Source organism: Opisthocomus hoazin, chromosome 2 (genome assembly GCF_030867145.1).
Source record: "Opisthocomus hoazin isolate bOpiHoa1 chromosome 2, bOpiHoa1.hap1, whole genome shotgun sequence".
NCBI lineage: Eukaryota > Metazoa > Chordata > Aves > Opisthocomiformes > Opisthocomidae > Opisthocomus > Opisthocomus hoazin.
The window spans coordinates 128,136,377-128,149,440 of record NC_134415.1 but is presented as its reverse complement, the minus strand read 5'-3'; the positions used below and the strand labels follow the sequence as shown (position 1 = coordinate 128,149,440).

Sequence of the window (13,064 nt, the reverse complement as noted above, 5' to 3'; positions counted from 1 at the left end):
ACTCTGTGTCAAAGACTTTAAATTGGCATCTTCATGTAATTCTTTCTCCTCAGAGGTTCACCTTGTTGCCACCCAAAGACATGATGCTATTCGTTTTGAGCTCCATGTGACGATTTGGGACAGATTGGCTTGACTGATACATGGATCAGATCACAGCTACCATTGGGAGAGAAGGTGCCACTGAAGAACAGGGCTGAGGCACCTGATTACTAATTAAACAGACATGAGAAAAACCTCATGGAATCAGTTTCTGTTTAATTATGGAAGCCTCATTTGGTATAGGAGCATATGCTGCGAACTCAATCGAGTGCTTTCAACTGACATCAAATAGTAATTATCAGAAAGAATAAGTTTTTTGATTATTCATACTAATTTATTGAACAATTAAAATTAATGAACCTCAGTTATTTTAAATTTGCTCAGTTGCAGTGGGAGAAAAACGAGGGAGGTAGGGAAGGATGGTTTTCACAATTTAAAAGTACAGAGACTTGTTTAAAGATGAAATAAGTAAATTACAATAAGGCATGAAATCCCATCGGTGGATTGATACAGGCGTAGGAAAGTTCCTGGCATGTTCTGGAACTAAGGCAAGTTCTGATAATGGCTTCATTTATACAATACTTCTACCACCAAAAAATCTTCTGATGACTTTAGGGTCACCAGAAGGGGTTGGGCAGTGGACAGGACATCTATCTGTTAGCTCGAGTGTTCCTATTTTAACCTATGTTTGTTCCAGTCTGGTGACTGAAAGGAAGTGCCTTTATATGCCACTGGAGATGAAGAGGAGGTAACCTTTCAGCTGGGTCTGAAGCATTTTTCTCCTGGTCCTCTTAGTTTGATTTGCATTATCCTGGCCCTTCTCCTGCTGACAATATACTGGCACAAGGGTTATAACTGTGATAATTGCTTGTGACCTCTTTTCACAGTAGAGAACACAGGGTCCCTGTCTTCAGTCTATAAAGTCTGACTAATTAAAGCATCTCTTTCAGACACCAGATTTGGGAAAAAAAAAATCCAAACCAAACTACAAAACAAAAGCTGTAATTCGCTGTTTCAGCCAGTTAATACATTATGCATTCAATGGTGTAATATCGCTTGTGTTAGTGGAACTGCTGTGGATTTATAGTGGGATAAATGAGATTCATGTTCCAGTCTAGAATTTCTGATTGTTGAATGTTTTCTTTTAGCTGTTTCTAATGAGTTATCTTGAGACCCTCTGTATCTTTAGATTAAAATGTGTTTGTTTAATCATTTCTCAAAGTACAGAAAAGACAAAAATGCTTAGAAAATACATATAATTTTACTTAAATTTTTTTGTTAGAAATGTAAAATATTGTCAGAATATCGCATGTAGCAATTGATTTACTGTGATTTTGCTGTTGTTGTTAATTTGTAAGGCCTTGCTCTATCTCTTTATAATTCTCTGTGTTCAGTCACAGGAGCTGACTTAATTCAGGTCACGCTGAAAGTGAAGGAAAGAGTGGCTTTACCTACCCCAGGTGCGTGATAGTCTGTGCCTGAAAGGCTTGGTCTGGGAGTCACACGATTTCCTTTTTACTACTTTTTCAGAAATAGATTGCTATTTTTTACTTCAATATTTTGTACATATATCAACCCAACCGGGCTTCTTGGCATTCATTTAAGCGTTTCATTGAGTCATATCTACCATTGCTCATGATAAATGTGTGATTCCACAGCATAAAACACCATAAACTTTTGTTAAGAAATACCATAGCAAATCAGAAAGGTCATGGAGAATGTAGGACTACAGAGTATTTTAGTGCTCCATAGTGATCTTAGTGTAATAGTGTGACATTACTGCACAGTTACACGTCGAATCAGACAAAATAATACACCAGAGACAAGGGAGACCTCCGAATTTTTGCCTTAGTTGCATAGCTACCTTGTTGTATGTTACCAACAATAATAATTTATGTGGCAATAAGGTTTAAAGACCTTTTTGCAATGTTTCCTCCTGAACAAACAAGTAATGGAAAGACACATCCAGCCTTGAAGAGCTCCACCTGGGTTTAATTTATCTGTGTTTCCCTGTGCTGGCAACGGAGGGTTTTTCTACACCACAACGTTACTGAGCGGGATCTAGCCCCCCACACTTGGGCATAAGCTTGCCCCTGTGTTTTCTTTACCTAACCAAGGTCTCCTCAAGAAAAAAAATGCCAGAATTTCCTTTACAGTGGCAGGACAGAGGTAGGTGCTTGCAGAGGCCTCCAGAGGGAGGCCCTGTCTGCTTTAGTTTAGGGCTTACTAAACTTAGAGCACAGGATTTCCCCTGAAGGCTTTCCTTCCTCTCTTGATAGCAAAGCAAACTTAGGCAATTAATTTATGAAGACTGGCTCATTAGTTGTCTAAAATGCAAGTGCTTGTTAAGCACCTACATTTTGTGAACTTAATTCCTCCCAGTATTTTCCTGATGCTAAGGCTCAGAAGTTTCCTTTTGGACTGAGCTGAAAAAATAAACCTTTGGGGAGAGGGCTGGAGTTGCCATGGGTCTCAGTCAAGCTGCTTTTCCAAGGCAGGTCTTAATCGCCTTTGCAAAGAGAAGACTCCCGCTTTTTGATGGCTATCAAGATTGTGAGAGTTAATCACTCATATTTTAAAATCTTTCATACTTTGAGAAGGTATGGAATTTTCCATACCATAGGAATTCAACCTGATTTCTAGAGCACTCGGGGAGGAAAAACACCAGAGAAGAGTTGACACTGTCTGGTAGGGTTAGTTATCATTTTGATCATCTAGTTTTACCACCAAGCACAGGTGACTGACTTTTATTTTCATTTATTCATCTTAATTTTGGCTTCAAAGTGCTCAGAGTTTTGGATGACATAAATAAAGATAATGAAGCAGTTGCATGTGAAGCAGATTCACAAGGCGTAACATAAGCTAAATATAACAGAACTCAAGATTTGCCTTGCTTTTGATGGATCCCAAAGAAATTGAATCTGTTTTTCCAGTTATGTCCCTGTCCTTTAACTTCGACAATATGGTCCTGGGAGAGATCTTTTTACCCATCGGGCAGCTTCCTTTAAGTTTGGATGATAACAAAGAGGAGTTAGCGTTACCTCATCAGTGACAAAAGGAAGATGTTAATGCCACAGATGCTTGACTATCAAAGAAATGGTAGTTCTTTCAGCTACCAAAAATGAGAATTCTGCCTTTGTATGTCTTGTTTTGTAGTTCCTTCTGATGCTGTCTTGAAATGGTCACACCCAGAGACATGGAATGATGTGGAGAAAGGCTGGGGTGGATCCAACCACAGCATCCCAGGCCCTGGGGAAGACGTCATCATCTTACCTAGTAAGTAAGGAAGGAAAGGCGTTTAATTTCTGTAGGTGTGCTGTGGTATGTCTACATTAGGTTATGTACTTGCGTTGCAATGTGGGCTCCTTGGCGCTAGTGTCCGTTCTAGTGTGTGCAGGACACCACATCTGTTCCTCATCACTTTGGAATCACTACTACTATACTACAGTACAAAAGTGTGATATTTGGAACACAATAAGCATTCTTTTCCATTTACACTTACAAACCAACTTGCACACACTTATTTACCCATACTAATATTCCAGCTTAATTATATACAGGGACTTTATTTCTGGAGCAGAGGATTCACAAGACCCATAATCACATCTCACAAAGGGCTCATCACTTGACCCACATCTCTGTTTTGTGCAGGAGCATATTTTACATTTCCACAATTATACCACCTTTAATTTTATTTTCCTGTTGCAATTCTCACTGATGATAATCTCTCAGTCCAACTGTAGCTCCCTTCCAAATGAAATATTCTATTCTGTTCTCTTCTGTTCTGTTCTGTTCTATTCTATTCTATTCTATTCTATTCTATTCTATTCTATTCTATTCTATTCATTTGCCATGGATGCCTCCTAGATGTTTTAGCCTATGCCTGTTTTTCAACCTCAGTCTCGAGTTACATCTACATCTCAGCTCAGTTTACTACCTTATTGCATGAACAACCTTCTGAATTCTAGCAAAAATGTTTTTCAACTTGCAATGAAATCTGGAGGTGAAAACTTGTGATAACCTCTTTACCTAATAGCTGACCCTGCTCTGATCAGGAAGTCAGACTAGGTGTTCTCATGAGGTCCCTTCCAGACCTAATTATTATATAACCTTCTGAATACTGTGTGGTATGTATCTGACATACTCTGGGACCTCCTCCTCATCTGTTTGAAACCAGATAAGTCACTCTGCCTACCATAGCTCTGCTTCTGGATGTGGGTATAACACTGCTCCATGTCTCTTCCACCTGGTTTTGGCTTGTGAAGTCTTTGTGAAAGGAATTTTCTGTTGCTTTGTATTGACATTTGGGCGTGGAGCATCAATCATGGTTAAGACTTCTTTGTCCTGTGTCATTAAAAGCAATATATATGTATATATATAAAATTTAAGGTTAAGAATTATGTTCAACCTTCAGTGAAAATTTAATGTTCAGTATTCTGACCAATGTTAAAAACCCCCATGGTGTTTGAAATTTCGCTTTTCTTCACTTTTTGGGTGGAATTTACATTAAACTGAAGAGCAGATAATTTCCATTTTCTGATAAGGCCCATATTTCCTATCAAAAGAGCACAATGCAGGTTTTTTTCAGTTCTGCCATCTCACTAGCTAAAATACATAAATGTTTGTAATTTCAGAGGCCAGAGAAGGCACAGAAATGTCCCTCCAAGGGTTTGCTTATCTCCTGTAGGTCCTATGTATTATGTGCTTCTAAGGTAACAGTAAGCACATATGTTTAGGCATCTTAACCTGTTCCTTGTCATTATAGTTAGTAGAGCTGGAAGAGTTACTGAGCTGACCAAGTGTGGGTATCTATTGTGAATTGAGTTGTTCTTCACTGATGGTATTATGCAGAGTTCCAGGGCTCAAGACACCTGTTTATATGAAGAAATCTAGTGTGGTATGAAGCACTCCTGCCTAGCCAGGTGAAACCCTAGATGGCCACAGGTGTCTCCTATGTCATGTTTGTCAGTCCCGTGTGAGGTCTCAAATACCCAAGGGCACTTCAGATAGTACTAAATGCATAAATGAATTTATTATGATGGGAGCTTGGACACCTAGCTCCCATCAGGTAGCTCAGTTCAGGTGCCATAAATTGAGGCATGCACTTCTTTCCTCCAGACTACACTCTGGAGTACCTGAAATATGAACCTAACTTACAGTTAAACTCTGTTTAGATGCAAAGGTTTACATCTATTTCCCTTGACAGTATAAGCAACACTAACATCCATGTAGTCTTGTCAGCGGGAAGATGAACCAGAAGAGGAGATTGAGCCCCAATATCCAAAGTCTAAGTGCAGCACCCAGAACACTGGACTTGCTTTCCTTGTCCAAGAAAATTACTCCAGCTGCACCACTGGTACTTCATGTTGAACATGTGCCTGCTTGCCATTCAGGAACACAGACAGTGTCCTTTCTGCCCTGTGCTTCCTGGTTCCTAGTCCACTCTCACCTCTGTTTTATCTGACCCCTTATGCAGGCATTAAACACTGGGCCATTTCTCCTGTGCTTTGCTTTCTTTCACATCCTCTTGCTGTTGTTGGATTTTGCATGCCATTGCATATTTTGCCCTTCATAGCTCTTTAAGAACCAGGCCAGATCACTTGTTTCAGTTTCACAGAATCACAGAATTGCAGAATGGTAGGGGTTGCAAGGGACCTCTGTGGGTCATCTAGTCCAACCCTCCTGCCGAAGCAGGGTCACCTACAGTAGGTTGTAGAGGACCTTGTCCAGGCAGGTCTTGAATATCTCTAGAGAAGGAGACTCCACAACCTCCCTGGGCAGCCTGTTCCAGTGCTCCGTCACCCTCAGAGGGAAGAAGTTCTTCCTCATGTTCAGACGGAACATCCTATGCTTCAGCTTGTGCCCATTGCCCCTTGTCCTGTCACTGGACACCACTGAAAAGAGCTTGGCCCCATCCTCCTGATACCCACCCTTCAGATATTTGTAAGCATTTCTAAGGTTCCCTCTCAGCCTTCTCTTCTTCAGGCTGAACAAGCCCAGCTCCCTCAGCCTCTCGTCGTAGAAGAGATGCTCCAGTCCCCTCACCATCCTCATAGCCCTCCGCTGGACTCTCTCCAGTAGCTCCTCATCTTTCTTGAACTGGGGAGCCCAGCACTGGACACAGTACTGCAGATGGGGCCTCACTAGGGTAGAGTAGAGGGGAAGGAGAACCTCCCTCGACCTGCTGGCCACACTCCTCTTGATGCATCCCAGAATGCCATTGGCCTTCTTGGCAGCCAGGGCACACTGCTGGCTCATGGTTAACCTGTCGTCCACCAGCACACCCAGGTCCCTCTCCACAGAGCTGCTCTCCAGCAGGTCCGCCCCAAGCCTGTACTGATGCATAGGGTTGTTCCTCCCCATGTGCAGGATTCTGCATTTGCCTTTGTTGAACCTCATCAGGTTCCTCTCTGCCCAACTTTCCAGCCTGTCCAGATCACGCTGAATGGCAGCACAGCCTTCTGGTTTATCCACCACACCTCCCAGTTTGGTGTCATCACTTTTTTCTCGTGTATCACTTTGTAACCAGTTTACTAATATCAGTCCATGATTGTCAAAAGACCAAATAATTTCAGTCTTCAAAACCATATGTCAGAGGCAGATATGAAGAGGCACATGGTGCCACTGTCAGCTAAGGCCTCTGCACTGACACTGAGTTATTTATGTAGAGTGTGTTCAGGTGGTCACTGGAGGTATATCACGACCTACACAGAAGCAGAAAGTAAGAAATAACAATTAAAAAAAGCTTTGGCTAAGGATTTGGACTTTTGTTGAGAGTAAGAGAGTGGAAGGTGGATGCTGAGGTTCTGATGGTCCTTTGGTGCACAGCAGACTCACCCATGAATAAAACTCTTCTCTGCTTCCTGCAAAGGTGAGTGTAATCATCTTGACAAAATGATTAATATAAGCTGCCACATGAAATATTGACCATGGCCTTTGTCACATATCACAAGACCCTTTATGACTAAGCTGTGCCTGAAGCATTGCACATTGTTGCCCACAGCCCAATCCAACTGATCTAGTTCTAGGACTGGATACGATACCACTGCATCAGCATGCTGGTATACCAGAACTAATTAGCTCTCCTGAGAGGTAAAGCTCATTACCTCAGGCCTGGCACTGTGCAGCATGACTGCACAGTGTTTGGGGTCAGAACTAACATCTCCTGAATTTAGAGCAGTGGTGGTCTGGCCAGTTTAACTGGGGAATGTCTGCACAGTGCTGAGAGATGTGGTATGGGAAGTCTCTCGAGCACATTGGTGCCTACTGGTTGGGAGGCAGCAGGATAAGGGTTGGACTATTAGATATGATCTGTATTTTACCATGGGCAGGAATGTTCTCTGCCTATGGGGAACTGAGGCGCCAGGACAATTAAGGTTGACCAGAACAAGAACACAAGTTGTTTCCTGAGCAGGATGAGATCCTGGGAGTTCCCAGTTCTGAATTACCATGTTCAGCTGCTTAGAGGAGGGTGCTCCACAGTGTACAATAAAATTGTCTCTGCGCTTCAGCGGAGCTTTACTGAAGAGCAAAACCACAACAAAATTCTTAATGGCTGAAAGGGAAAGAGGCAAAAGACGGGTGAAAATGCACTACCTGCTTGGACCAGTGGAGACCCATACTCTGTGTTTTTTTCCTATGAGCGATACAAATCTTTTAGCTCCTGTCACTAGACTGGATATGTGTGTTCAGTTGGTGACCAGAAACTGTTCTGTTCTCCAGTGCCTTTCTGGAATTACGCTGCAATTTTAGCCCAAGAACATGAACACAAACATGAACACAAACTGTCTCTATCACCCAGTCTGTTTTGAGAGAGAACAGCTCTGTTGCATGCCTGCCTTTTCTGATCATACTCCCTCTACTTTCTTTTTACTCTCCCACTTAGTTCTTGCTGGCTTGGAGGTGTTGAAATGCTTCTTGGCAGTGGGACTCAACAGAGTGCAGGGTCTTAAACTGGAGTTGTAGTCACCACTGGTGTGATAAGGGCACTGGAAATGTTGCTCGAATTAAGGCATCTAAAATTAAATTAGAAAAGATGAATTTTCAGTTCATTTGTCACACCTTGCTTTGCTGCCACAAGCGCATGTATGCGTTTCCAGTTGCAAGGAAGTCAACACCTTGCTTGAATCCAAAATTCAAAACAAAATCAGCAGTTTTAACAATTATATTTAACTGTGGCATTTTGTGGGTGTTTCCCTTCCCATTTCCACTGGCTTGTGCATATCCTGCTAAACTCAGAATGACTCCAAGCGGCTACAGAAAAATGAGAGTTTGTTCTCATGAAGACAAATATTCTGCAAATCACCCAATATTTGTGCTGCTGTACACACCAAAGTAAGTTTTTGCTATTCACTCCTGGCAAGATGCATCTGTGTCTCACTCTCCACTGTCTCTAGTTACTTATAATTCTCTTCTGGGAGCCATCCCTCATGATTTTCAGGTAGAAAGACAAGCCATGGGCCTACTCCTGATATGCTGTGCGTTACTGGGTCAGTTCTTTCAGCTGCCAAAGAACAGTTTTAGAGTCTCCTATAAAAAAAAAAAAAAAAAGAACTAGATGTTTAGTGTTTGTTTCTAGTGTGAAGAAGTGCAGGGGAAGACTTTGGTCTGAGCCTGACACTGTGTTGAAATCTCTGAATGAAAACAGATTCCCAGAGTTCACTGAAGAGCTAAGGCACTGCCTAAACTTACCTAATGAAGGCCTCAGTTTGCTTATTTAACAAAATAAGGAAAATTACATCACAGGGCTGCCTCACGGGCTAGACTCAGGAAGGTTTGAAAAGCTAGAAAACACCTCTATGAGCAAAATATTCATGTTAAAGAACAGGTTTTTGTGTCACTGCTTGGTATCTGCTTCACATTTACCAGGCACTTTTTGGAGGGCTTGGAGATTGGCGTTGGGTACTAAGTTATTCCATTTTTGCCCTGTTTCGAAAGTGTTGGTGAAACTTCAGGATTTCATAGGCTTCTTTGTACAAGGAGGAATTTCACTTGCAACAGAGATGGGTCTCTCATGTTAAGCTGATTTTTAGTGTTGACGTTACAAGTTCCCTCAGTGTCCAGGTCCCTAGCAGATAGAAGTCTTTTCCAGCCCCAGCTGGAAATCTTTAGCTCAGTCTGCAACAATTTGTGTTTTCATCTCTGGAAGTTCATCTTCCAGAGCCACAGCCATTCGACAAGGACCTCTTGCATGCATCAGGCTTCAGCAGTCACACTACCTTGAAAAAGAAGCTGGATGATTTTAGTCATGACATTCTGGCAGCCAGCAGTGACATTAGCTTCTCAAGCCCTCGGATTTTTGGGGCTTTGGTTTATGGTTTTCAGTGTGACATACTCCTGACACAGCACGCTCTGGGTGGAAGGAGAAAGTGTTATAATTCCAGGCAATGGAATGCTGTTTTGAAGGGTATTGATATGATATCATGTTGCCTCTGGCAATTTCTCTCGTCTTTTTCTTTTTTTCTTTTTTTCTTTTTTTTTTTCCCAGTGGTGAAATTCACTCTGTTATTCATTTTCTGATTTTGATTTTCTTTGAACTTTTTCTGTTTGAAGAGATGAATGCTGGAGTACTGTATCTCACATAATAGCTCTTCTGTTGTGCCTGATTTCCGTTCAATGGCATGCTATGGTGTTTTATATAGTGATGCAGCTGATCAAAGGCATTTTTTGTCATTGCTGGAGTCATTAACGACTTCTCAGTATTGTACATCTGAACATTAAGACTGTGGCATACCTGTGAGCTTTTGTCTGAAGAAATCATACATATAACAAAAAGTAGCCCTGTTTTCAGGCTCGAACTATGGTTTGCTGGAAGTGGTTTCTTGTTATTATATGAGTGTCTAATGGGAGAAAAATAGCTCCAGTTTGTCCTTCTCTGAAGGTAAATCTCTTGAGCTCACTGACCTAAAAGTTATGATTTTAACCCCTTAATTATCATCTTCCTCTATTACATAAATGAGTGCATTCTGCAAGGATCATGTAAGGAAGTCTCCTTTGAAATTGTTTGCTTTTCTCCTCCAGTGCAGAAGGACATTTTTTCCTCAAAGGAGCATTCTGTTGTTTCTACAGAGCAACATTTCACCCTCTGAGGACTTCACACTCCAAGCATCACACCCCAGAGTGTTGTTCTTTTAAACTGAGGAAACTGTAGGTTTGCAGAGATTTCTCTGACTGGGGAAATTTCTCGCTCCTCTGTTTCAAGGCTCATGTGCAGGATGCTACAGTTACAAAGCAGTCAGCATTTCCTTTATAAAACCTTTTTTAGAAAGATGTGCAACTCAGCAGAAATATCTATTCTAGACAGAAACTTGACATATAAATGGTATGCCTAGGAGCACTTCTTCTTTTCCTTGTAAAAATGTTTCAGTCTGTGTTTGATGAATATACTTATGGCCTTTGTCAACTGCAGCTTTTTACCACATTCTTGAGCTGTGATTTCACAAACTAGATTCCCCTTCTGTCTGAGAGATATCATTTTAACTACATCTTCCCCTTATCCTCTTCTCTCTGTTTTGTATCCTCACATACTGTGCCTTCACTTCTCAGCTCTGCAGGGCGTAGGACTATACCTGTCCTGTAAAGAGATTATAGACAGGAGTTTCTTCATGCCTGTAAATAAGTGTCAAATAGAAACAGTGTGAGATTTAGGGGAAAAAAAGATTGCACTTGCTCTGTACAGACTTATTACATCCGAATGCTGCAAAAATTTTGCATGCTTGAAAGTTGCTTCAGCCCAATGATGCAGGGAATTTATTTTGAGGTGAGGCGTTCAGAGTAACAAACAGTTCCTGCAGTACTTGGCGTAGTCCTTGAGAACAGAGGTCCTGGGCTTTCAGGGTGTCCCTTGCTGATGTTCAGAGAGAAAGAAGAGTAAAAAATGGGAAAAGAAGATGTGAGAAGACTGAGTTACAGGGATAGAGTAGCACATGTATGTAAAAGAGATAACCAAATCTGCAAGCAGACCGAGGATCCCAGACCGTGCAGAAGTTTCTTTTCCCTTGAAGTTTTGAAACTTCAGGACTGCAAAACCAAAGAGTCAAAAACTATGAAATACTCGTATTAAGGCAGTCTGCTCATCTTTCTTCAGTCCACCCCAGAGTGTACTTTGTGTAGTTTTTTGATTACATTTCCTGCAAACAGGATTTGGAAGAATTGGCTGACTCAAGCCATTTAGTACAAAAGTTTAAGAATTCTTAAAACCTATGTTTCTGGGGAAACACTTTCTCTGTGCTGCCTACTGCATACTCTTTTCTGTATCCATCCAAAGCAGTTGCTAGCGGTTATAGGCAGAAACTGCCATATGCTGAAGATCCTTATTTTCTGCAAGCTATTTCTATGCAAGTCATAACTAGATCACCTTGTTGAACCCTTTGTTAAGGAAAGACTTTGCTTTTCCTCCTTCCAGGGACAGTCACTGGCTCAGAGATGCAAAATACCAGAAAACTGTTACTCTTTTCAATAACGAAATCACAATTTAAGGGTCTGAGCTGTTTTCCAGTGCAATCAACCGAAAGGTCCTAGTAACATCAAAGATCCTTGGATAGGCCCTGAGGGTGAAATTCCCCCCTGTGCAGTGGGCTACCAGTAAATGACGCACCATGTACATCCTTCCTCTTGTCCTACTTGGAAAGCTTAAGTGGCATTTAAAAGGTTCAGAGGCTATAGACTTGCAGCTTTAGGTGGCAGAAGTGTAATTGTGCTCAGTCAATGACAGTCACCACCTCCCCACTCTATTCTGCAATATAAAAATATGATCCTTGTTTTATCCTTAAGGATCTGACAGAATGGTGTTTCCCCTGGTCGCTGTTAACTAATTTATTAGCAGGGAATCATAGAATCATAGAATCATAGGTTGGAAAAGACCTCTAACATCATCGAGTCCAACCATCAACCCAACACCACCATTCCTACTAAACCATATCCCGAAGTGCCGCATCTACATGTTTTTTAACACGTCCAGGGATGGTGACTCCACCAGTTCCCTGGGCAGCCTATTCCAATGCCTGACCAGTCTTTCAGGAAAGAAATTTTTCCTAATATCTAATCTAAACCTCCCCTGATGCAACTTGAGGCCATTGCCTCTCGTCCTATTGCTAGATACTTGGAAGAAGAGACCAACACCTGCCTCACTACAACCTCCTTTCAGGTAGCTGTAGAGAACAATATGGTCCCCCTCAGTCTCCTCTTCTCCAGACTAATGAGCCCCAGTTCCTTCAGTTGCTCCTCATAAGACTTGTTCTCTAGACCCCTTCCCAGCCTCATTGCCCTTCTTTGGACATGCTCCAGCACCTCAATGTCCTTCTTGGAGTGAGGGGCCCAAAACTGAACACAGTACTCGAGCTGCAGCCTCACCAGTGCCGAGTACAGGGGCGTGATCCCCTCCCTACTCCTGCTGGCCACACTATTGCTGGTACAAGCCAGGATGCCGTTGGCCTTCTTGGCCACCTGGGCACACTGCTGGCTCCTATTCAGCCAGCTGTCAACCAACACCCCAAGGTCCTTTTCCACCGGGCAGATTTCCAGCCACTCCTCCCCAAGCCTGGAGCGTTGCATGGGGTTGTTGTGACCCAAGTGCAGGACCCGGCATTTGGCCTTGCTGAAACTCATACAGTTGGCCTCGGCCCATCCATCCAGCCTGTCCAGATCTCTCTGCAGAGCCTTCCTACCTTCAAGCAGATTGACACTCCCACCCAGCTTGGTGTCATCTGCAAACTTACTGAGGGACCACTCGATCCTTAATCCAGATCAATGATAAAGATGTTAAACAACAGCAGACCCAAAACTGAGCCCTGGGGAACACCACTCCTGACCGGCCGCCAGCTGGATTTAACTCCATTCACCACTACTCTCTGTGCTCAGCCATTTGGCAAGATCTTTATCCAACGAAGAGTACACCCATCCAAACCATGGACAGCTAGTAGTGCTGTGAATAAGGAATTGAAGAAGTCTGGCTTTCTGCAGAAGTGTTGGTATAAGTAAAGATTTCCTGTTGGTTGGAGGGGAAGTGATGGGTTTTTATACACAAA

At 42.3% G+C, this 13,064-nt stretch overlaps 1 protein-coding gene across 1 annotated transcript in view; it reads left to right on the top strand.

Annotated features, from left to right (window-relative positions):
* PKHD1 (PKHD1 ciliary IPT domain containing fibrocystin/polyductin) overlaps positions 1 to 13,064 on the top strand; it is a 277,151-nt gene that overhangs the window by 167,245 nt on the left and 96,842 nt on the right. Inside the window, exons 50-51 of the mRNA XM_075414995.1 lie at positions 1,434 to 1,499; positions 3,196 to 3,315. Coding sequence (XP_075271110.1) covers positions 1,434 to 1,499; positions 3,196 to 3,315 — 186 coding nt within the window. The remainder of the gene's footprint in view (positions 1 to 1,433; positions 1,500 to 3,195; positions 3,316 to 13,064) is intronic.